The sequence below is a fragment of the Pipra filicauda genome, unplaced genomic scaffold (genome assembly GCF_003945595.2).
Source record: "Pipra filicauda isolate LSUMZ 115617 unplaced genomic scaffold, ASM394559v2 scaffold271_size1040873_pilon, whole genome shotgun sequence".
Lineage (NCBI taxonomy): Eukaryota > Metazoa > Chordata > Aves > Passeriformes > Pipridae > Pipra > Pipra filicauda.
In genome coordinates this window covers 689,782-716,506 of record NW_024104389.1, presented here as the reverse complement: position 1 = coordinate 716,506, position 26,725 = coordinate 689,782, and the positions used below count along the sequence as shown (strand labels likewise).

The following is a 26,725-nucleotide window of genomic DNA, read 5'->3' as shown; positions in this document are numbered from 1 at the left end:
GATAAAAATGAAATGAATAATGTTAGCATTTGCTTTGAAGCAGGAAGTTGATAATTAGAACAAAGAGAAGGCACCTAAAAGAAATTATAATAAACCACCCCTTTGTAAGTCAGGTAAAAAAAGGCTTATGCACCCTTGGCTATAGTAAAATATTCATAATCTCTACATCAGTCTTCCATGCTGTTGTAGCTTTACTTTGTTCTGATGTCAATACAAAATATATATTGAACTTCTTAGGACAAAGAATAATTTTGTAATCTACTACAGGTTTGCATACTAAGGGAACATAAGCAAGAAACAACAGAATTCAGTGATTCCTGCCTACCTTTTGCCTTTTTTTTTTAGTTCTCCTGACAACTACTTTCCCTGTGGTTGTTCTCCAGAAATGCTATTTCCTGAAGTGGGGACCACTTTTGAAGTGTTTTATTAAGTGCTTGCTAGTTCTTGCTGCAAAATGTAGTGCCTTTAAAAATAATTCTCCTAACTTTATTTCCTGTCTGATAGAATATTGACAAAACACAGTTCAATGTCACTGTGAAATTGCAGTCTTGAACATATGGCATTTCAATATAAAGCATATAAATGTGAAATTGAATGACAGAAGTTCATGGTGAGCAGAACTTCACTATCACTGATGCCTTACTACTTATATTTGACTACCTTACTTGATTTCAATTGCTTCATATTTATGTTTCAGTCCATTTGTGGGAGATAGAAAGGGTTCTCTGCAGAGTGGTGCTGTTTTGATAAGAAATGTAAAGCAGACTAAAATATTAATTACTTGTAATAGTATTTATTTAATAACAACTAAAGAACTTTACCATTTTGATTGAATTGGATTAGATATTCAGGTTCCTAAAACTTGTTCTCTATGAGGACTTTTTAACAATAAAAAACAGTATAAAGAATACAAATGAGGCATTGGACATTCAAGGTATGGCTAAAACAATTTTATAAAAAAATGGAAAATAGTATTTTTAATTTTCTAATGCAGGTTAGAATAATACCCAATGTTACCAAATGCATACTATTGCAAACCAGAGAGGATAGACTAAATCTAAACTCCCATCACACACATGTAATTCTCACAATGACATGTGATGTGTGGTTTTGTCTCTGCCTTAGAGGAACCATTGTTGAACACAAGAAAGCACTCACATTTATTGAGAAGGATGTTTTGTTGATAAAACAAAAAATAATTGCAACAGAAGTTGGAAAAAGGTATAAAAACTCCACAAATAAGGAATAAGTCAGTTATATTTGCAGACTTTCTTACATGGTTCCTGTGGAGAGCTGTTATAAAGTTACATCTTTGTACTGAATGTCGCTGAATCAGTTATGCTCATTGAATTGTTTCAGGTTAAAGCATGTTCCTCAAAATTAGCTATGAGTCTTCTTTTAGCATATTCTACAAAGCCAAAGTAGATGGGCAAAATAATTATTTTATGAGTTAGTTTATACTGCTGGTGTCATAAGTAGCCTAAACAATGAAAAAAATGCATAATTCTGAGTGTTAGAAAAGCAAATAATGTATTTACATCCCGTTTCCTGCATAATCTTTGCAGGGATTGTAAATACAATAAAAAATGGTATCAAATTTTGAAATAAAAGTACACATCATGTCTGTGATAGTGGCCAGTGACAAACCTTTACATAAATACAGAAACAGAGTAAAGATAAGGTAGTACATTCACTGTCTTCCACTCAGCCCTTAATCAGTTCTTCTTTTACCAATATTAACTCTTGATATCTCTAGAGTCCTGTGGTGATATGTTACATAATCCTCATATAATCATAGAACATGCTGAGTTGGAAGGGACCCATCAGGATCATTGGGTCCAACTCCTGGCCCTGTTCAGGATACCTGAAAAATCATACCATGTGCCTGGGAGCGTTGTCCAAGCGCTTTTTGAACTCTGTCAGGCTTGGTGCTGTGACCACTACCCTGAGGAGCCTGTTCCAGTGCCCAGCCATCCTCTGGGTGAAAAACTTTTCCGGATAACCAACCTAAACCTCCCCTGACACAACTTCAGGCCATTGCCTCGGGTCCTGTCCCTGGTCACAAGAGTGAAGAGATCAGTGCCTGCCCCTCCTCTTCCTCTCACAAGGAAGTTGTAACTGCAATGAGGTCTCCCCTCAGTGTACTGACCAAGGGACATCAGCTGCTCCTTATACAGCTTCCCCTCTAGGTCCTTCACCATCCTCATGGTCCTCCTTTGGATGCTCTCTAATAGTTAATGTCTTTTTTATATTGTAGTGCCTAAAACTGCACACAGTACTCAAGGTGAGGCTATACCAGTGCAGAATAGAGCATTTTCTGAGTTTTGTGAAAGTATTTACTTTTATATTTAAAAAATTTTTATACTCTCTGATTCTGGTTCTAACATGGTTGAGAAACAGTAATTCTTTCTTAATTTCTTCGTTTTCTCCTTTTTTTAATATACTTTTGTCATATTCTCAGTTCAACTGCCTCTTTTTTAAACTAGGGACTCCTTATCTATTTAAGGACCTCTGCTCCTCTGGTAGGATCTGCTCCTTTGATCTTCCCATTATTTCTCTGTATATCTTCTCTAGTTTGAGGAAGTCTTTTTTGGATAGGCATGTGGCAGAACTGCATGCAGTGTTCAAAATGCAGAAGCTCCATGGATTAATACAGTTGCTTAATGACATTTTCCGTTTTGTTCTCTATTCCTTACCTAAGGAAGGCACATTTTTTCCAGGGCCTCAGTTGATTCCAGTTATCAGCCCCAGTCAGCATTTTTTTTTTAAATTTATTTTTGCTGACTATGGTAGTGTTCCATTGTGCCCTGTTCTTTGTGCCCAGTGCTTTATAAACACAAAGGGAAAAGGCAGGCTAGGTTCCAAAGTGTCTGTTAATGAAGTCAAGACAGGACAGAGAAATGAATACAGGAAAACAGATGGAAAATGAAGCGAACAGAGGCTGACAATATAGAAACTTAGCAGTTATTGGAGTTGATTTGTTGGAGGGGTTTGAGGGAGAACTTACAGAGAAGAAAGATTTTGAGAAAGGTATTGAGTTACGCTTGCAAAACTTTTACAGGGTGATCCTTTCACCTAGAGGGGACTTTACGGGAGAAAATGCAGCATTCGAGAGTTTCACAGTGGTATATAAAATGGGGACAGATTGTGATGAAGTGTTTAGCTTATGATTTTCCTAGGCTTTTTTGATTAGTATTTGTAACAGAACAGAATAAATGATACTCTAAATTCCACACAATTTTGCAGCAGAAGTCTGTATGTTTGTCTGCTCTGCATTTTACCGTATTTTTACCACTGCGCCAGTTGACTTCTTGCTATTTCTTGTGCAGTAAAATTCCAACAGTTCCTAGCTAGTCTTGAGATTTTTCTGAACATCAGGCTCTCTTTTCTGAGATGTACATTTCTGGGATGTAGTACATTCTCTTTCCTCATATAGTGATGGTAACACTATTTGTGTGGTAAGCTGATAATTTTTGCTTTCCCTACAAAATAATTTCATCCTAGGTAATCATCTGGGAGCTTCCATCTGTGTTATTCTTTTCCTTTGGTTGTAGATCTCTTTTTGTTTAAGAAGGAGGAAACATCAGAGAGTAGCCTTTGATCATCTTTTCTGTGAGTGAAGATGATCAAATATTTAAGCCTTTTTTTCCCCCAAAATTTACTTCAAATCTAAGTGCATGAGTGGTGATAGTGATGTAAGGCACCTTGGTTTTACAAGTGTCTTAAATCTCATATAGCTAGAGCCCCCTGGGGATTGAGAGATCCAAGGAATGGATGAGTTGCAGAGACTGCAAGACTGCAACACTTTCAGCAATATCTGAAAACTGCAGATGTTAAAAGTGTTATATTCAGATAAAGTTTACTTGACTAAGACCAGTGGGTGTTTTTGTTCACAGTACAGAAGTCTGGCTGGTATCACTCTCTTCCTATAACAGTTCTTTCAGATTTGAACTTTTCCCACAAGACCAGTTTCCAGAATTAGATTCAGATTTAGAAGTACTGTACAGTTGTTACTGTCATAAAAAAAATCTATTTCGAGTGATTATGGGGCCAAAACTAAGAATTAAGGAAAGAAGAAAATGTTAGTGTAATTTCTTTAAGAAAACTATCTGACTTGTATAAAATTTGGTGCAATAAACAAGAACTCTGGCTTTCCTTGTGAAGGATACAATTTTTACTGTAAAACAGAGGACATTCCCTGTAATAGCAGATGCTCAAGATGTACACTCTAGTGAGACTGGGTTTTTTTGTAATCCCACTTAGTTGCTGGTATCATGTATTTTACCACATTGTGGATTTTCAGATATGGATTAGTATCAATATACTTCTGCTCAGGGTGATTCTCCTAATAACTTTTCTTTATCTGTTCACCAGTACATTATTCAGATGCAAAGGTTCTTGGATAAAGTGCTGAACTAGCAAGATTAACAGCGATTAAAGGTTTTGTGAATAGAGATAGTACTCACAGGTCCACTGAAGGACCTACAGGGGAAGGCCACTGTATACTGCAGTTTCCTGGCTTTAGTGAGTGTGCAGGGTTTAGGTAGCTAATTGGATTGACAGTTGGTTAAAAAGAAGCTGTTACTTCAACCTGAAGAAAGGGAAAGCTCATGAAGAAAAACTCTTTCTGCATGCTTTCCTGAAGCATTGCTCTAGGGCTGGATTGTCCTGAAGTACTTTCCTAAGGTCTGCACAGCCATGAAATAAAATAAGCATGGTAACGTGACTTAGAGATGAAGTTTCAGTGACCTGATGAACCAATGACAACACTGTGGATGTTGTCATTGTCACTGTTCAGGTTCTGGTTTCACAACCCTGATAAGCTGGGAATTGCTCAGTTGTTGGCAGGTGTTGGGAGTAGCTGAATGTACCTTCAGCTTAAGGGTAAAGAGGATTGGAAGGGGAGCCATGCGTGATTTAGTTCACTGCCATCTAATCACATTATCATTTTGATAAGCCTGTCCTTACAAAGGACTTCGATTAAGTAATTCATGTATTAGGTGATATGTCTTAGATTCCACATTGAATAGTATATTACTTATTCATTACAATTAGATATGAAGGAGGAGGGAAATTGAGGGATGCAAAGATATGAGTTTTGTTTTACTTACAGCAGTTGAATGAAATTTAACTGTCGCTGATATGAAAGAGTTCGGACCATTACCTAATGCTCCCTTCTGCGTTTATGCACCATGAAGTAATAAAGAACCAGTTTTTTTATCGACTCTACAAAGTCAAGTGGTGTTGTTCAGAAAGGGGCTTGACAAGTTCCTCCTTTTAATCTCATTAAATCAAAATTAAATCAAAATTCAAAAACAAAACTGTGTTTATCAGTTATATTTGGCATCCACCAGTGATATTTCAAATTGCAAAATCAGGAGTTAAACTTCATCTACAGGAAGGATGTGACTTGGTACTATTTATCTTCCCCTCTTGCTTACCTGGACTGTATTATCATTAGTGATTTTGTAAATCCACAATAGTGAGCATTTATGGATGAGGTTTTGTTGCACATCTAAGTGTACAGTTATAGGGTAGTACAGAGACCCACAAATGACTACCATCCACCTGACCATAAGCACATTCCTTCTCAACCTCATTTTCAGTCTAGAGTGTGTTCTTTGTGGCTCAAGCAAACATAGGTGACTCCTGAGATAGGATGAGCCAAGGCAGAACACTACTCATTGCTGCAGGTACTTTAGCTGTTTTTTAAGGCAGAGTACTTCATTTGCTCCCAGTCGTGGGGACATGCCCTCATGAATGGGGTGGCAATCTAGCAGCTTATTGAGGGCCAAATGTGACCCTCAGTACTTTTGTGTGCAGTGACTCAATACCATGCCTGCACTCACCATTCTTACTTGTTTTGCAAGACTTTAGTTTCAAAGGCATTTTGAGCTTTAGTCATGGACTAAGACACTGCTGAGCTTGGTACTACATTGGTAGAGAACACCACCACACCACAGTGTAAGATAAGAGACAACAGGTAGATGGGGGACATGAGGAGACTCAGAGGCAGTACTGCTCAGCATAGTGAGCAGTAATATCAGGACTTTGCAAAGTGTGTCTACAGGCAGTAATTTGAAGCAAAATAATGAGATATGAGTAGGGAGGGTTACAATAAGCCCCTCCTGTGCAGAATGAGTGGAGACAAACGTGCTTCTTTGAAAATGTGGGGGAGGCTGGTATAAAACTTTTGTCTGCGGTGGGAATCATCTCTTCATGATGAATGAGAGTTAATGAAGAGAAAGGCTTTGAAAGTTGGCTTTGAAAGTTGGTTATGCTTGATGCAGTTGGCCTCTAGAAGTGGAAGAAAACCTAGATGAGATAATAAGCTCCTGTAACTTCTGTTGAAGATATGTAAAAGATCTCCCTGGCAGATGAATATGAGGTAGCTCATTCTGTTTTCCACAGAAGAAAAGTCATTGAATTAACAGACAAGACAAGTTCAAAGTCTATGGAGCTGTTATTTCTCTAAAACCCATATCTTAAAAATACTATACAGAAGGAATCTGAACAATTTAAATTAATGGTGTAGGCAAGAACTGGGAGAAAGGTGCAGTCTAAGACAAAGTTGCAGGCCAGGGAAATAAGCCAAGTGGTCATGGGATCCACTGTCATCAGGATCACAGATGTCTCACAGAGCTTGAAGGAAAAAACAGGAGTTTCAGACATCTTATTTTATGATGTAGTTCAACATAACTCAGGGGGAGATGGTGAGACTTCAGTTTAGACTGAAACAGACAGATATGAAAAAAAAAGGTGTATCCAAAGCAGCTCTGTGATACTGTAGTATCAGATTTTGTCTCTGATAGGTCACTCCTACTGAGAAGCAACTAATTCATGTGACTAGTTTTCCTGAAATCAGGAGTTACAGAAAACAGTCTTTAGGAATGCAAGTCAATTTAAAACGTCACTTGAGCGTGCAATGTGTATTAAGTGCTTAAATATATACTATACAGTGTTACGTAAATAACAGATAGCTGTGTTATATGGTGTCTCAGTGAAACAACTCCAGACAGTTCTACACATGTGAAGTGAACATTGTTACTGATTTGTCAGTTCCAGTGAAATCTTCTCTCCTGTCATTTTTATTTACATATTTAAACAGATGTAGCCTCTGATATAGGAGCTCACATCACCTTCATATCCAAGTAGTCCCCTTTAATTCAGTGGTGCTCCCCAAGGATTAAGATGTGGACCATAAGTCAGAGCACTGGCAACTATCCTTTGATTATCAGATTGAAAGACATGAGAGTAAAATTTAAGGTTTCAGAAATGCAGAAACAAATGTAAATGTTACTTAATAATGTGGATACAAACTACAATACTGATATAAAGAACATGAAGACTATGTCTGCTTACTGAGAGTTGTTTTTTTTTTTCTTTTTTTTTCTCATCATTCATTTCTTAAGAAAATTGGCTAAAAAGCGGAAAGAGACATTGAGTAGTACACGGCAGGAAATGACAGTGATGGTGAATTCAATGGATAAAAGCTACACCGAGCAAGGCACCAACTGTGACGAAGCTTTCTCTTTCATGGACACTCACAATCTAAATGGGAGATGTAAGTTTTTTTTCTTTTCTTTTCTTTTCTTTTTGAAGGTGAAAGAAAGGTGCAAATGGTTTTTAAAATATTCCTCATTACTCAGTCATGGAAAATCCATGGGACCCAGAGTTTCCCACTGTGCAGAGCATTACAGTGTCTATTCAAATGAGCAAGACAGTCAGACATCAAGAATAGACTTCTTTAAAAATAATAAGGATAATTGAGCTTTTTTCTGTCCATCCTTTTCTTCTGCAGAAGGGCAATGACATCGCTGAAACAGTAGTTCTACCTTTCTCCAATCTCTATTATATTAGAAATTTTGTATTCCTCACGCTGTCCCAAGTCATCCAAATGCTTCCCCTGCTCACTTCTTTTTTCTAAGATAAATTTATTTTTGAGTGTCATAACTTAATAATGATGATCTGATTGTCTTATTATTTCCAGTTTTAGATGATGCTTGTACAAAGGAAAAACTCAGTGGAATTATCTGTTCTGCAATTTCATAAGAGATTCTATATCCTGGGTCTTCTTGAATCTATCCCAAAATAAAGAAAATTTGTGATATAAAATTTCCTGCATTAGAATTTTAATCAACTCTCACTCCTATCAGAGAGTTAGCACTAAGCAAAGACTAAAAAAACCAGGTTTTTATAACTGTTAGAAAGAATGACTCTGTTCAAAAAATTTCTTAATTCTGTAGTTCTTAAGGAGCCTCAGGTTTTTTTGCCAGTGGTTTTTAACATCTTCAAAATTTGTCAAAGATTAAATTTTGTTTCAAGTACTAACAGTCTGCAAGGTCCAACTCCCACTCTTCAACCATATGCTTAAGAATTTCTCTTTGACGAGCTCAATTGTACAAACACTCTGTGAGGTTTATACAGTGAGACTTTTCTCAGCAGTGTTAGGCTCAGAATTTGCAATGTTAGTTTGCATTTGACTTATTTTTGAAATTGATTTGAAGTAGATCTTTCAAATCAGACTTGCCTTTCTGGTGAGAATATACCCTTGAAGTTAATAAGATTGCTCACTCCTGTGAGAAAATCCAGAGGTTTGACTTCATATTCCATCATCATGATGTAGTTTTCCAGTAGTGTTACTGAATGGTCATAACTACAAAAGAAGCTGCAGTGAGTTCCTAAGACTCAATCCTCTTTATGTAAACTACCTCAAACCTGTTTGCAATTACTGGCATAGCAAGTTTTTTATACCACTCGAGGGCTAGAACCTCTAATTAGACTTTCCATAAGAAGCATAGTCACCAGAATAAGCAGTCTGACAGTGTTTAGGAATAATATTTGTGTAAGGCACTGTAGTCAAGAGATTTAGAACACTCCTACTTCCTGTGAAACTTCTTTATTCTGCCTGCATTCTTTATCGAGCAAGTTTTATTAGCTTCTGCAGCCTTGACCTCAACTAATCTCTGCATCCAAGTGTACCCAAAAGGAATACCATTCTTTCCATCAAGAAAATGTAATCTCCTCATTTGGGAGATGTAATCAAAGGAAGGTGATCTAAGATATACTAATTTATAGGATAAATGGTAACTGCCAGCATTATTTAAGCCAGTTTTGAGATAGCCCCATCTTAACAAGGGCTGGTAACTCTATGCCCTAGAAGATCAACCAAAAAAAAAAGATGGATGAAAGCCAGCAGGAGTAATCTCAGTCCTCATCCAGCAGATCCTACATTTCTCAACTCTGTTTTTCACACATTCCTTTTAGCTCATTTACAAGTATCTGGAATGTGCTTACATTCACTGATGGAACTGAATTTGATCTGTGTAGACAAGCAACTAAGGCTGAATTTGGAAGGAGCTTTGCTTAAAAGCCTTTGATGACTCATTTGCTGAACATTCTGTAAAATGTTGAGATTAACTCCCACCTGTTGAATGTTTACCACCATAATTTGCATGATCTTTGTATGCCAGGGGGCAGACTGAACTTAATTTGATCCATTGGGCTTTCCCATTGGCTTTACAAATGGCTAAATGATTAAATACCAATGTAAGCATTGGTCTGTTTGTTACTCCCTGAAAACCAGTCTTAAACCAAGAGTAATATTCAGGGTCTATTAGTATCTCTGTGCGTGTTATCCACCTGGCTGAACAAACCGCATAAAAAGAAAGGAAAGGTAAGAATAAACCCTAGTAGAATAATTGCATACAGTATTTACAGTATTATTAAGAAAACTTCCTAAAGATCAGCTTCTGTCAAAACCACCTGTTGTCATTGTGATGTCTTTTTTCAAACATCAGTATTCAGTCTAATCTTGTGATGTAAGAAGTACGTTTGCCATCACCGATCAAAATGAGTTCTCCAACGACATTTCTTTTTAGAGAACTGATCAAATTCGATGAGCAATTTCAATCACTAGACATGCCTGGTTTTCCCTATGTCCTAATTCCAGTGCAAGTAACGCAACAGGATGAACTCTAAGCCAAGTCAATCACATATGCTGTATCACTCAGCTTATATAGCCGCATATCACTTTTGCTGTCTCTAACCAGCTTTGTTTCTCTTTACAGCTGTATCTTCACCATCTTCATTTACAATGAAAACTAACACATTGAGCACAACAGTGCCTAATTCTTACTATCCAGGTAACCGATTTTTTTCTTGGTTTCCACCCTATATAGACCTTTTCATAATAAAATTGTATATATTCATGTTATTATATTTCTTGCCATCAAAATTTAATACATATATAAGCAGCATACTGGTTGCTTACAGTCGCTTTCTGAAAGAAAACTCAGGAACATATATCAATCATTTACTGTTCTCTCTCTTTTTACCTTTTCTGCATTGACCTGCTTATGATGTATGACAGATCCATTTGTGCCAACTGCAATTTTAGGTGAGAACATTTCCCTTTATCAAAGTTTATTGCTGAAGTAATTTCAGAAGTTGCAGTTCTCGGGGTACAGACAATAGTATGCAAAATGCTGGAGTTTTAAGCTAAGGGAAGGGGTGGTAGACTTGGCTACACTGAGGTGCTAAGGACAGTTATCAGGCTTGATTACTACTGTCATAGTGCAAGTCAGGGGAGAAAAGAGAGAAATAATTTAACAAGTGAATTTGCAAGGAAATGTTTATGCATGTATTTGGAGTGACACAAAAGAATTTGATTATCGCGGCAATTCAAATAGTTTCCCTCATTTTTTTTCTGTTTTATCTCAGGACTGAAGATGTCACTTCTTAAAAATAACTTTTTTTTCCCTAATTAGACTATTCAGGATACAGAAAATCAGACAAAATACAGTTTTAGCCATCTACCAGCCATCATGTCATCTCACAATACTGCAGAGTTTCTGATGTGCTTGTCAAAGTGAAGTTTTAGAGGGAAGATGGTATTTTGAACAGCAAAATGATAACATGACACTTAAAGTATATACTTTATTATGCATCAGGTGTCACAGGAATGAAATAAAACAGAAGAACTGTAGGTTAAAAACATACAGTCAAAGTGTAAAGCATTTCCACTGGGAATTTAGGATAACCTGCTATTGTCCAATGTCAAAATGAGGAAGGTTTCTGCACAGTGATAAATAATAAGCATGAAGCACTATTGCATTTTCAGTACTTAAGTAACTCTAACTGCTTGGTGGCTTGTATTCATTTACACCTTCTTCCCATGCTAATTTACTAAACAGGGGCATTTTTTTTTTAATAATAAGTCAAAATATAACATTGCACTGAACCAAGAATTCAAATTCCAATGTCAAGCCTATTTCCTCATTTTTCAATTTATAATTTCACAACAAATATCGTAGTTTTTCTTAAATCACTGTAAAAAACATAAGACCTCTTAACAGATTCCTGCCTTTAAACTGTAAGTTAAACAGGTTTATGTAAAAGTAGAGTGAAGGATATAAGAGGCAGACGTTTAGGAAGGTGATCTTGTGCAGTGCATTTCACTGTGATAACTTTGAGAAGGAACTTTGCTAGTTTTATACATTATGTAAATCTGGGAGAAGGTAATGGTAGTGACTGTAACAATGTAATAATCTGCATGCAAATGAAATTTGCAGTGCCTTTTAACTGCCTGAGATGTTAGATTTTTTTGTGTGTGCTTTAGCATTCATTCAACACTTCATCCAGTAGATGTTCTTTCTGACCTTGTGGGTGGGGAAGGAGAAAAGTACTATTATCAGGAGAAAAACTTCGAGATTTCCTTTCTGTATTAAGTTTTAGTTAATGGTTTCTCCGATTGTTTTTGTGATCCTTTTCTATATAATAGCAATGGTGAAATTATGGTAGGTTTTTTCCCACAAGAAATAATCTCTAAGCAAGTAATTCAGATATCAGGCAAACACACACTGGGAAAAATAAATTCTCTGATTTTACTAAGTCTGTAAAATTTTTAATTAGTTAGACGTGTATTTTATGGTCTACTACAGCAAACCTGTGCTTACTCATCTCAGAAACTGTTCCAGTTATTTCACTGCATAAAAGAAATATTTTTGTAACCTTACATGTGAAAAATATCACACCATTTTAAGAAGGGTGCTCGATTCAGATCAGATCTCTCTACCAATATGTGTTTATGACTGTCTGAATAGAATAATGTTTTATCTGAGGTAAATCAAATTAGCTATGCTTGAGTTGGTAGGGGAATATAGTATGCTGGGTTTTAATTGCAACTAATATTGGCTCTTGCTGTCTTCCAATGTCCAAAGAAGTTGTGTTAAACTGCAGGGTTGAGCCTATAGTTAGAACTAAATGAACTTTTCAGTGTGACCTCCTGGGAAGGCTACACGTGTGGTGAATGGCTGAGTTCAGTTTTCAAAATTTGCTGGAAAAGCCACACAACACACTTACTGTTTCCAAATTTATGTACAACAGGATCTTTGGACTATTGACGTGAATTAGGAACTGGTAATTAGTGATGAGCTCTTTAAATGATGCAGAAGACAACAGTCTGGCTACTTAGTTTCAGATGAGGAAAGTTTCTTCTATTTGGAGGAAAACTTTCATTATTGGCCTAATAACCTAAGCGAAACCCTGAAATTAAAAAAAAAGAAAAAAAACAAACCAAACAACTTTGCATAATAGTGGCCAAGTTTATGGTGTCTGAGCATGACTGTAGGTCATGTTTATCTAGTATCAGTGATGTGCATATTTCTAAAATTGGAGAATGAAATGAGTCTCAGCCCAGAAAAGATACTGGGCTGCATTTCCAGATACTTTCTATGTTGGGAGTTCATCTAACTAGTAAATAAGTATATTATTTAACAAGTGTTGTACACCTCTATGGGAATGAGTAAGTGGAGAATGCAGCTATAGGAGTATTTAAGCTGAACAAACTTTCCATTGCATATGAACACTACATCTGGAGAAGCTCACCCTTAGAAAACCTCATAGCCTGAAAAGCTCATGCTGCAGTGCTGAGGCAAAGTAAAAATATATGTGGCTCCTAATGTACCATATAGATCAAGGATTGAAAGGACTTTTTTTAGAACAACTTAAAAGATAACTCCCAAAAAGAGAAAAATAGTAATAATGAAGATAGATTAAAAAATGGAGAGAGGAAAATTACTCTAAAACTAGGAAGCTCACAGGAAAGAGATTAATAAGTATTAAACTGCTGCTTTCATAGTACAAGACCCTGCTATCTGATAACTTTGCCTTCATCTTAGTTACTAACAGTCTGGGTTACAAAAAATTTTGCAGTTTGCAAAAAAATAGTCAATCCCCAAGTTTTCTAGCTTGTTTCTGAAATTTAAATAAGCAACCCAAAAAATCATGACCAACTTTCTACACTTTTTTTGTCTTTTGTGTCTTAGCCACCTTGTAGTTTTCAGGTGCCATTTCAGCAGCAACATACTGTACCTACACTTGTATACCACGCTTCATGCCATGCATCCTGAGGTGCTTTGCAGTACAATTTTATATCACTTTACAAGTATGTTGTAAAATTTTATTACTAAAAGGTAAATCCCTTTCCTCTGTGTTAGATCAGGTTAGCAGACTGGCAGAAAAGGGAGTGAAATGCCCATACACATACCCATAAATTTTTCTCTGCTATTTTTGGTTTAGCTGTAAATGCTCAGTTCTTATTGACTGAGGACCAGATTTCATGTGTCTCAGTGGAAATGAAGAAAGCTTCAAATCATCCTTGAAATATGATTCATTGAGCTTTCTGGCTTTATCATCAATTTTCAGTTGTATAACCAAGACCAGAATCTCACCTTTAACAAGGTGTGTTAGTATTTTTGGGTTGTACATGAGAATCTGGGACCTTTTCATACAGAGTATTTGTGGAACTTTCTGCTATAATATATCTAACTTATGAATGTGGACGTATTATTCTAATGCTTCCCTTTTATACAGCTTATTTTAGAAAGTAACATTTTTTGATAAATACCATATTTTATGAACATTATACAGATTTCGTATTTTTATTTAGTCTGTAGCCAGTGAGGAGTAGCTTGAATAAGTCAAAGCACCACATTTAAATTTTGTTTAAAATTCAAAACTCTAATATATATAAAATATTATTTGGGTAAACAGATAAAATATTTATGATGATACTTGGACCATAGAATTTGGGTTGGGTTTTTTTCTTTTGTCAAGTCTGAAAAATTTTTTAGAATTCCATCTAAACAGGAAGAAAGTTGTATTGCTTCCTTAGTTATAGTGCACATCTATCTGTTTACTGCTAAGTGTAGGTTATGATCTCTGTGTGAATTGACTCACAGTAAGATACCTTGGTTTCAGTAAATCTAATTTATACTGTGAAACTGAGATCAGAATCTGACTCATTTAGGAAATCATTCTGTAAAGACTAAATTACAAACATAAAATTACCTGTAATTATTAATGTAGTACTGTTGCTTATGCCCTGTTTCCTTTTTCTCCTCCTCTTTTTTTCTCCTGATATGTATCTTCTTAAAAGTGCCAATCAATGGTAAGTTGCCCATTTGCCCCATTCAAGAAATGTGGAGGGTTGGGAGAGTATGTGTCTCATAAAAATTTTACCAGCCCACGGGGGTCTCCTGTTTGTTGGCTTGCATGTCAGTTGACATATAACATTCCATGCCTAGTGTGGTGGCTCATGATATACCGTGGTCCTAAAGCATGTTCAGTAGTCAGTCAAGACATTTTTCCTTATCAGATGATCCTTTGCATTTGTCCTCTTGTAGTGTGTCTCCAGATGTTGTTTTCAGATCTACATTTCCATTGCAGTCCTAGCTTGATAAAACCATAAGCCATTTTTTGTATCTTTTTATTTTGCTCACTCCAAACATTTGCTCTAAATTTGCAGTGTAAGACATAGTACTTCAGTAATCTCTGAAGAATACAAGTCCGATTTCATTCCATGGAGCTTGTTGAAGTTTCAGAATGAAACTCCTCTGCAGTTTAAAACCAAATGCCCATTTTCAAATGTAATCAGCTAGTGATATTTAAAGCAATATTAGAGTTTGGACTGCTCTGCAATGCTTCCATTGTAGAACTATGGACTTTGCATCTTTCCAATCAGTCTTTCAATTTCCCTGTGTAAACTGCTCCATGGATTTACTGTTCTTCTGGTGTAGCCCTCTCAGACAGAAGCAATGCTGATGGTGTCAGATTTCTGCCACTCCTCTAGAAATCTGTATAATTTCTGTTTCTTTTAATAAGTGAAAATGAGCCAGTACATTGTGAGATACTCTTTTTCTAGATGAAACCCATACAATGGTCAGTGACACAAGCAGCCTGGTCCAATCCCATACCTACAAGAAGAGAGATCCAGTGGATGTGCCCTACCAGACCGGACAGCTCCATCCAGCCATCCGTGTGGCTGACTTGCTGCAGCACATCACCCAGATGAAGTGTGCAGAAGGCTACGGATTTAAAGAGGAGTATGAAGTAAGTGTCAGATCTAATGAACTGATTTTTTTTATCTTCTGCGCTGTTGGCTATGTCTGTCTGCTACCTGTACCACAGAACAGGAAAAATAATTACTCAACCAAGTGAGCCAGCTTCTTGTGTGAGGGAACATACTGAATGTAAAGGATCACCTCTAGAATGAGCAAATTTTCTGGTTGTAGCCAGCCAGGATGAGGAGTGAGACGTAACGACCTTCCTTGGAAATCTCTGTTTAATTCTAATTTCATGAAACTGCATATTCAAAAAAACAGGTCCAGTAGCGTTCTCCCAGAACTTCTCATATTTTCCTTTTACTACTGAAGAATGAAGCTTTTTTTCAACATTCTGTATAGCAGATTGTCTAATTGCAGTTACCCTGTAACAATATATTAGCTTAGAAATCAAGTTCTACAAGCAGTATTTCTTGGGATAACAGTATTCATCATGGAGAGGAAGTGCAAAAATCTTTAGAGAGTCCCATAGGGCTATAAAATTTGTTTTGTGGTGTTTTAACCATTTTGGACTAGCTGGAGGCTCTCTCTAATCCTCATTATTTTTCATATGAATTTATAGGCTGGTTTTTTTCCTTTTTTTTTTTAATTCAAGTTCTGTTTCTTCATTTCATGCTAGATTAACCTATTCCGCCCTGTCATCATCATTGTTTTAAATGTCATGACCACTACATCCTAGCAAATACTATAGGAATTCAGCATACTGCACTGTGGATCCTGACTTCCTTGTGAGATGAGTCACTTTGCTAAGTGAAAAAAGCAAAAAACTAACAGAACTTGTTCTGGTGCCAAAAATTAAGGGTAATATTATGCCTGATTTCAAAAACTTAGCCTTGCTAAAGAGTTTCAAGAATGCATCGCTCCTCATCCAGATCATATATTTGAATGAACAGAGACTTATCAACCTGCATTTCTTGCCTAACGTGAGGGAGGATTTGAGACCCTTTAAAAATCTGCTTAGGTCAAATATTTTAATTGCTAGGGGATAACAATAAATGTCTTTTGCCCACTTTTCTCTGCCTTTTAGCTCAGCTTTTAAGTAGTTTATTCTAGTGAATCTATAGTGAATGATTCTCACATACAGAAACACTAATATGGGTTGATAAGATGTCTACAGCAAGTAATTCCTTGCAGATTACAATGCAGTGGATTTGGACCCACAAAACAAAGTAGCACAAATATATTACTTCACAGGGGAAAGGTACATAAGATTGATTGTCAAGTTTGGACTATAAATTGTCAAAATTGTCAAAGAATGTATAAGAATTTTTGAGGTAATTCTGATTGATCAGGTAGGAAGATGCATAAGAACTTGTGGGATCTGATCTGTAGGCAGACTTGAAGCTGTCACCTTTGAAATACTCTGTTGACTTCTACTACTTGATGTGGACTATGACCCAAGATGGTGTGATTAGATTTTAAAAAACACTTGTTCCCTGCTGTGTGCTCCACAAAGCAAACACTGATCACCAGCAGTTCACTCCCCTGTTTCTGGGAGCAGGCTACACCTGACAAAGCCTGTGTCGGCCTCTGTATGTGTTAGTGTCTATTTGTCCAGTTGAGGAACCTGTCCAAATTACACTGCATGTCCTACCCCAGTACACAGCCCTAAATTTCTTTTCCATGGAAACTAGAATGTAAGAAATCAGAGAGTATAAATGTGATGTGACTCTGACATAGCCAGCAAGAAGGAGAATGATACAGATTCACTTTTAATTCTGTCTTCTCAAAGTATAAGCCAGTAAAAAAAAAATAAATCTCGTTTTCTTTATGTGATGGAAAGAGAGGGGGGACGACAAACAGCAAAAGTCATTTAAATTACTTCCATCCTGTTGGGCAAGAGACAATTTCTCTTTGGGCATACATGGGTATGCACTGCTCTAGAGGTTCAATATACCATACTTAAGTTTTAAAGGTAGGAACTAATGTATTCACATTGCAGGTCCTTCAAAATGACTAACACAATTACTTGTACATTGCTGAGTTTTTACAGATGTGCATACTGCTTGCATTTTACAAGAGATGGCTTTTTTTTAACTTCACGCTTTGTCATGCCAACTTCATGATATAAGAATTGCTTAAATACGTAATTGTTTAAACTGGTATTTGTAGAATTAGATTTCCAAAACCCATGCTTCAGGCCACTTCCAAAGTCACTGAAGACATTTTTTCCCCTAAAACATAGATAACAATTCATTCCCAGAAGGAGCTAATCACTTGTCAACTTTCATTTGTGTAGCTGACTTAAACAAGTTTCTTCCTGTGAGGTTTTTTATGCCACTGTTATTTAAAAATGATAGAATTGAAAATTCTTGTCTTTGGAAAAGATTTGCTCATCAGCCAAAACCTTTTATACCAGCATTAAGCCTAGAGGAAAACTACAATTAATTTACAAAAAAAAAATGAAGACTGTAAAATGGAATTTATAGTGCAACCAATAACATAGCTTTTTAACTACAGCGGATCAAATGATGCTGCTGAGAAACAATTTCCAGGAAAATCACTTAATTCTGAGCCTACCAAGGTGATAAATGGCATCCCATTACAAACAGTAGGTGTAGTCGTGACTAATTACCAGTAGATGCAAGACATTAGGGTGCAGTTTGTTAACAGTGGCAGGGAAGGGGAACTTGAAATAGTGCAACTGCATCTGAAAAAGTCCTCTTTATATATGGATTTTTTTATAATCAGAATAAACTATAAGTAGCCATATCTTTGAGGGGTTTTTTCCCATTGAAATAGTACGGTACTGCTGGTTTTCCTCCATATGCAATGAACAACTGCCCAATATATCCTAGCACTGCTAAGATTGCAAATCTCTTTGTTTACACTGCTGTCAGACTGATTCTGTCCTCTTTACAAATTTGAACTGGACAACAAAAGAATTTTTTGCTTATATATTATCAGGGGGATAAATGTCCAAATGAAAAGGAAGAAATAGTTTGACAGGGGATTTGTTTTGAATGAAGTCTCATAGATGGTTTTTGCTCTAACAAGCCAACAGGATTATATAGTCTCACCAGGGAGAGAGTTTGATTCAGGAGGAATTCACACAGGATTCACTCTGAAAATATATCTGTTGAACTCAAGAGAAAGTAAAGTAGCACATTACCCATTAGGAACACTTCAGAGGACTGCAAGGATATAGAGCACTTACTGTCATGCATAGTTTTAAGTGCTTTAAAATAAAACCTAATAATTAGGGCCACTATTCTCAATAATTAGGGCTATAGTTCACCCTCTAAGCACACGTATGTAGTTTTAAGTCCTATTGGTGTCATGCACAAGTTTTTGGTGTAAAATAACTGACACAAAAGATAAAGGTTGAAAAATCATCTTTAAGCAGTGGCAGGCTGGTACTTAATCACTCAGTACTCAATTCTGCAGTAGGGTTTACTTGGGATACTGAGTGTCTATTGCTCCCAGTGCATGGGGACTTGAAGGAACATCCTGCTTTGCAGGATTGTGCCCTTTTGTTCTCCTTCTGGGAGGAGCAGAGATGCTTTTGCTCATCACTGAAAAGACTTTGGTTGAGTATCAGCAGGAAAACATTGCACAGCCTGACCCTGTTTCTGCGATGGCATGTGTGAAGTCTGTTGTTCCCTCAAGCAGGATCAAGCCCCGGCTCTTGGCTGGAGCGGTGCAGCATCCCATCTTGTGCCTACTCTGCCTGTAGAACCAGAGCAAATGCAGACGTGTCCTTAGCAGCACACCAGAAACAAGTTCACTGCCTGCTTCTCTTGAGTTTCTCGGGTGTCGAAAAAATGTGGATGCATTTCTGTAAGTTGTGGACTCAAATGCAGGCCTTCATTTGCAGCCTAGTGGAATGTGAATGATTGGGATTGCACAGAAATCCTTGAGCTTGGGGAAATTTCCACACAGCTAGTCTGCAGTGGATCTTTAAAATCCTTTCTATCTCCTAGAGATAGAACCATAAGAAAGGAGAGATTTTAGCTCGGTTCCAGCAGTTTTAGACTTACAGGATAATGTTGGCCTGATTTCCCGTGCACCCCTACTCTAATTGTGGGTTATTTAAGCTGTTCCCCAATACTACAGCATGGGAAAGCTTTTACTGACTGTGAAGAAGGCTTATTGCTCATCTTTTTTCTGCATTAAAGAAACAAAATAAATAGAAAAGAAGAGAAAAATGGTCTTCACAATCTGTGACTTCTTCTTCCTTACACCTTTCACCTTTTTAGACTCCCATGTTATCACAGTGCTTTACACTGTATTTTCTCAAGAACATGTGTCTGTAAAAAAGGCCAGAAATCCATAGAATCCAATCTCCTTCCTAAACACATGGACTATGCTACTAGAGGCCAGCATAGCTTGGCATAGCTAGGGCAGAAACAGAGAAATTCAACAAAATCTTATAATTTCAGGTATGTTTTATTTTTAACCCTATTTTTGGATGAACATAAACTAGTGCCTCCTCAGTGTAAATTGGTTCTTTGCCAAATTAAAGCTAGTTGACATAAGACAGTTTCAAATCGATTTCAGAGTGTCCACACAGGAGCTCGGACTGGTTTAACAGAATTGATTTTAAACCACACCTTTAATTAAACCAGTGCAACTTTGTGTAGATAGAGCCTTGCAAAATCAATTTCACATTATGTTCCATGACAGGGAGTTCTGAGCTTCCATTATCTCAAAACAAGAGGTTTCTTTGAAAATCAAGGATTTGCAAAGGGTATCCTGCTCAGATCAGCCTCACTTACTGTCACTAACAGGACTGGGTCAATATCAGGGTTTAAAAAAAAGGTTTCTCCATGTGGCTTTATCTTTAGGGCCTTCCCCCCACTGTCTCTCTTGTCTTCCTTCTCCTTCTGTGAAACACATCCTTTCTCAAGTTTTCTGGCAGTTAACTGTTTCAGTCAGGAAATTATATTACACTTATATCATTAAACAAATATTGTTTTTAATACAGTAAAGTTTTATGCAGTCAAGATAAAACTGCACTCATTTTGTCCCTTTTGTGCTGTATGGTCTCCATTTTGATGTCTTGCACCAACGTAACTGTATTAATGTCATAATCATCACAGTTAAATAGATTAATACAGGCTCAGAGTGCCTGTCAAGGTCAGGAACATGAAATGTATTATCTAATGTGTGTTAAAGAATTCGTTTCAGTTTAGGGCTTCTTAGCACCTATTATAGATTGGTAGAACTATTTAAAAATAGTTTATCTGGCCGTGGTCATTGTTCAGTTTTACTTTGGGGGATTGTGGTCAAAGGTGATCATAAAAAATGGATAATTCAAAGAGTATTTGGAGGTGAGTGTTGAGAATAAGTGGAGGTATGAAAGAAATTCTGTCTTCACAGCAGTATATTCATTGAAATGGAGCTTCAGAAGTTATGGTAATGTAGATATGCTAAGGTAGACGTGTAATAGTCAAAAGAAACCAAGTTTTTCACCGGCCAGTGGAACATCTGGGGTGAATACAAAATGGTTTTAAGAAGCAAAATAGGGCAAAAAAACCTCTCTAAAACCAGGAGAAAAACAGATCCTTGTTTTGGGGGACAGAAAGTATTGCAGGCAAGCCAGAGATTTTTTTATGGTGGAAGTTTGCCCCATAGGTGCTTACTTAAGGTTTTGTTTTCTCCAGACCACTGTTAGATTGATGTCTGACTTAGGAAAGAAGTATGATATAATTTCCATTTTCTGCTGTCATGCAAAGCTATAACAGACTAGAAACCTGTCACTCAAACCCAGTCTCCAGTCGGATCTTTTCTTTCTTTTTGGTTTCAGCTGGAAGACAAATTTGCTGCCACATGACACTTCTGAGCCCTGTACTTCAGGGGCCGTGTTCTGAAATCTTGAAAATAGTAGAAAAAATAGGTATTTTTTTATGTTATGTTAATATAGCTACTGATAGGACCCAGCTGGTGCTGTTTTTTCCTGCATATTCCTCGTGACTGCAACTAACCTTCCTCGCTTCCAACCTGTACATTTTTATCACACCTTTTTCTCTGATTTTGATATTCTGCAACACCAGCTGAGACAGTCAATATCACAATCAATGCAGGTTATTTCCTATCCCACAAGACACAAATTACACAGAAAACAGAAAGACTCTGAAACATTGGGTGGGAATGGGGTCATTAGTCCACAGTGTAAGTACAGGAAGGACAGCATCTGTGTCCTCAAGAACCAAGAGCAGGTAATGGTTTCTCTCTTGTCGTAAAAACTATGTGGAAAATTGTTAGAAATATTCAACTATAGAGATCACTATTATTATTTTTTAAGTTTCATCTGTTTAGGTGGGGCTCAGAACAAGTTTCATCTGTTTAGATGGAGCTGGGAACCCAAACCGAATGCCCAGTTGAATCTTCAATCTTTAATACTGGAAAGTTGCACTGATTTGATTTATAGACATATGTTACTTTGTAAGTATTCTCTGAATGAAGGGTAACTCCAACTGATGGGGATATGAAGGTCTTTTATATGAGGTAGATATTCCTCCTTTATCAAAGGACTGTGTTCAGACATATCCAGTTTCTTCAGATTGCTGTGGGATCTACAACAGCCTTCCAGCAATCCCAGGTAATTTTTTCCTGCTTGGGATTATCCCAGACTCTTGGACACTGGAAGACTTGGCATTGAGGAGATCATATCTAGGGAGGTTGAAAGAAATAGTAAAAATGAGCAACTGCCATATCCACAAAGCATGTTTTGGTTTGGACATCCTGAGGTACTCCAGATCAATACCAGGTTGTTGAAATAAAGCAATCCCAAACCTGAAACTACATTTACTAGTAAACAGCCGATGTTAGTGACACAGCTTCCCAGTGCATGCAATATCCATTTAATTCTTTAATAAGTCTCAGAGAAGAATGGGTGACTTCCCATTGTTGATCAGCAAGAATCAGTTGTCAACAATTTTAACTGTATGGCAGTTAATGGGAATTTATTTGGGACTTTTTTTCGGTTCAGAGGAGGGACACTTAGTCTGTTGAATGGCTGTTGGTGTGTCAGCAAGTTTTATGCAATTCTAAACCTATCCTTAATAGTCCTGAATTTCTCTTTTTAGCAGATTTCCAATGTATGAGAAGTGCTGTCACAGTGCTTAATATCATTCACATGACATTGCCTTGTGCGACAGTGTGGTTAGCTGCCTAGTGGTCAAGGTGTCCCAGGATTTTCTAAATCACACTGTTTCCCTTTCCCACTCTTCCTAAATGCACTCTCCAACAATTTAAATAGAAGTGCATGTATATGCAGAAACAGCTCTCTAATTTGTTTTGTTTAAGCAGGTTTAATTAGAATTTATTCTTATCACAGGAAATAGATTTAGGCAGGTCATGGCTTCATTAGAAAGGCTTTATGCTTTTATCTGTTTGAATAGTAAAACTGCAGAAGTGTATAGACTAGAACGCTTCCAGTATCCTTAGGATTATTCTCAGTGGGGTATAGGCAGCTGTTTGCTCATGCTGTGATTCAGCTATTTTTGGTAGTGATCAGTCTATGATTTACTTGGGTACGAACTTGTTTTCTTCTTCTCAGTAGCCTAAACAATCTGAACTGTCTATGATCTTAGGCAGCAAGGATGCCTAAAAAGAACAAGGATGACTAATTCAGCCCAATGTTTTTCTTCATATAAGTCTACCGGTCTCAGTCTTGGATGTGAAGTTTAAACTGTGTCCTGAGGAAAGCCTGGTAGCTTTTAAGTGTGTTTTTCATGACCATTGTATCCCTCTAAGCAGTTAAAATAGAGTCTGGTGGTATCGATCCACTCGGGACAATGTTGGCCCACTCAAAAGTCATGAGATATAGATTCTTAAGCTAATCAATTGAATGGATAAACCAAGTGCAGGTTGTTTTTATGTAGAAACTCTGTCAGCTATTTCAGTCATTCTCTGCATCTACTGAGTCTGGTAGTCCTGGTGCATGCAGTGGCAAACATAGTAATGAGTACAAAATATATCAGGAATAAAAAATGTGCTGTCATTTCTCATGGTCCTGAAGATGCCCTGGGAGTCTTTTCCATGTACAGATATTTAGGAGACATTCGTTTCATATTTCAGTATAGCTGGATTGAAAACCTAAAAGTAATTTAAAGCATGATAAGCACCTCTTGATCATTCCTGATCCTTAACAAGTGTGTCTGCTTAAGCATTTAAAATGGAATCATTTTAACTGTTGCATGCAGTTCTGTGGATATTCCTCTGGCCCTTAATTATCCCATGGTAATAAAGTTTCAATTTACTTTAGGAAGTTGTTTCCCCTCTTGGATCCAGCCGCCACAGCAAGCTTTCAAAACTTATTTTAATCTTGCTCCCCTTTTTCCTGACCTATGACTCGATCATTAGGATCTTTATTCTCTAAAGACATTGTAAAATCTTTCTCAATTTATTCTGGAAAGATTGTGGGCATGTGCAATGTAAAATTGGAGCAATAAAAGAAATAGCTTCCAAGTTTCAGTGGTTGTTCTCAACTTGGTACTAAGCAGGTCTTTGGAAATTCTGTATCCACATCTGATAAGTGTAAGTAATTAACACAGGGGTTATATAATTTTAATGAGAAGAATTAACCTTTTCCATCTTGCTGCTTCCTCATGTTTGGATGTACACAGCAGTATATTCTTATTCTTTCAATAATCAACATGGACACATCACTATTTTAGCATGTGGAATCTGTTACACCATTATTCTCCAGCTTTTCTTGTGTTCATCCCCTTTGGCAGCCACAGGTTGAGAAACAGTCAAACTGTACTGAGCAGACTTCTCAGAGTATAAATTGACTCTGGTTGTCTGTTAGTCAAGTCACTTCTTCTGACCGATCTTGCTACTATGCTTTTGCTAGTATGAAATCTGTGCTCTCTCTGTACCTATTGAAATTAGGGTTTAGTTTCATATTTAGCCAATCTATGCATCATTATGGGCTATTGGAAAACCACAGTAGGAAACTAAATGGGGCCACTGAACTTCATTTTGGTCATAATGTGAGTTTCCAGAGGGAAATCTGCAAGAATGGCTTTAATGCTCACAGCAATAGGGTAATAGGTTAAACATTCTAAATGCTAGTGACAGGTATGATTTGAAAGAAAGAAGTTTTTGAAACATTGCAGGCTATATGCTGCATATTTGCACCAGCCTGACTTATTAATTATTCAAATAAGACATTGAATATTTGATCAGAATCTGTAATCCCTTCTTCAGTTAACGTATTATTTACTTTTAAAAACTGCTGATGTACTGTACTTTTCCCATTGCACCTGAAAAAATGAATTGGTCCAATTTATGTGCACAGAATAATATATTGTGCTTTAATGTTCAAGATATTATTCATTACTTTCTACTCATATAAGCCTCCTTACCTTCTTCATATTTTATTAGTGCCCTTTAAAAAGACATAAAAAATCAGTCATGTAATTATTCCATTTTAAATTATGCAAATGATGCTAAATGCAATTATAATCTATTATTAATTATATATGCACCCTATGTGTTTTCTATAGATTGCATTTATTCACTACAAATAATTAGACATTTTAATTCAATGCTGGTCTTGTGACCAGAGCATTATTCCTAGCAGTTTGTAAAGTGAGAGGAACCCTTTTCAAATCAAATTAGCATAATTTAGCTATTGGGTTTACATTTAGCATCAGTTTATCTACAGAATACATAAAATACACAATATTTGCTATAATGTATTTGTTTTAAATAAGTTAAAGTAATAAATTTTAAATATTATAAATTTTTCAGGAACTGAAAATTTGTATTCTCATGTAGCCTGTGGCTCAGTGTACCTTTTAAGACGTTTTCTAACTGGAATACAAGATTTCAAGACAACTTCTTACATGTCTTCTGTAGTACTTTAGTAATTGTCCTGTCAGTGGAACAGATGATCATCATTTTCTAGCAGGAATGATTTCTTTTTGTTACAACATTCTGATTTGATGGGCCCAAAAGAGTCTGTGGGAAGTGTTAAGTCCACTGAAAATCTGCCAGGTCGTCACTGGGAAGACAAGAGGGCTGGCAAGCTTCTATTCTCTCTTGCTGTTTTCCTGCCATTGCTTCTGTCTCAGTGTGATATCTGCTCCCCAGATACCCTTCACACAGGATCTCAGTCATGCCACTGCCGGCACTATTGTGAGGCCGTGATGTCTTCTAGCTGCTTGGCTCTGTATCTGTCCTATTAATTAGCAGTTAAGTTGCCCTGAGCCTCAGCAAGTCATCTAAGAGGTGTAGAGGACATATCCTGCCAAGCAGCCATGAGAAGGTGCAGGCATCTTGCTCAGGCAAAGACTAGCAGGATAACTATGGGGAGAAAATTGGCCTCCAGGCCAAAGCTGATGGGAAGTCTGGAGAACCCACGGAAACAAAGCAGCCCAGGAGGTGAGAAGAAGGAAAAGCAGGCTGGCTTTTCGGACTTGTGAGATACTGTTAGTGAGAGTCAGGATTTCAGAAATTACATGATGGCAGCATCAACCATGTAAAATTATTGGAGTTACTGCAGCTCAGTTCAAGACTGATGAAAAGTCATAATATTGACAACTTCTTCACAAGACAGAAACAACAGATTGGAGTCACTCAGCGTAAATCCACACACAAGAGCTGAAAGGTTTAGGTTTACAACACAATTTGGAGGCCAAGGCAGGGAAGACCGTAAGCATGTGTTTAAGTCAAGTTGGTTTTAAAGGGATTTAAGGGATTGTTTTGAAGCTGCTTTTAGTATACATTCTTTCTCGTTTTACATTTTACCATTCACATAAATGGAAGCAGCACCAGGGACATCAGACACCTGATAGTTTAGACATTTTCATGTAATGGTGATGAAGCTTGAATATCTGTCCACAAAAATGATGAGGTTTCTTCCCCTTAACATCTTAAAAATAGTCATGACTGACAGTGCTCTGCTTTGGTCTGTTGAAAAAATAAGTGGCATGGCATATGTTTCTCTAAAGTTAAAATCAGCTGAGCTTAGTTATTACTCATTTAGCTTTAAGGTGCTTGCCTGTGCAATAATAACTATTCTTAATATATAACAGAAAAAAAGCTCTTATATCTACAAGAGAGGTCTGAGTCTCTAAGAGACAGGCTGTCTCTGCTCCTACACCACACACCAAAGGGAATAAAAAGAAGTGAGGACCTTCCCTGATGCACAGGCTTGGGCTGTTCAGAAGCAGATATAGCTGTGGCTGCCTTCAGCTAACAAAGGGAGCCTGCAGTAAAGGGGCAATAAGCTCTTTTTAGTGAAATTGTAGATTTTTGTCTCTGTGCTATGCATACAGCGACAGCAGTCTCTTCTGAATAGAATGTCTCCTGCAGCTTGCTCTGGGGTGGTGGAGGCTCCCATGCAGTGCAGTATTGGTTCCCGA

At 37.1% G+C, this 26,725-nt stretch overlaps 1 protein-coding gene across 4 annotated transcripts in view; it reads left to right on the top strand.

Moving 5' to 3' along the window:
• Positions 1–26,725, top strand: part of PTPRM (protein tyrosine phosphatase receptor type M) — a 354,996-nt gene that overhangs the window by 250,873 nt on the left and 77,398 nt on the right. For all 4 annotated transcript variants that reach the window (XM_027737101.2, XM_027737100.2, XM_027737093.2 and 1 more), the window contains 5 exons: positions 7,413–7,564; positions 10,071–10,145; positions 10,373–10,399; positions 14,441–14,452; positions 15,206–15,393. In XM_027737101.2, coding sequence (XP_027592902.2) covers positions 7,413–7,564; positions 10,071–10,145; positions 10,373–10,399; positions 14,441–14,452; positions 15,206–15,393 — 454 coding nt within the window. The remainder of the gene's footprint in view (positions 1–7,412; positions 7,565–10,070; positions 10,146–10,372; positions 10,400–14,440; positions 14,453–15,205; positions 15,394–26,725) is intronic.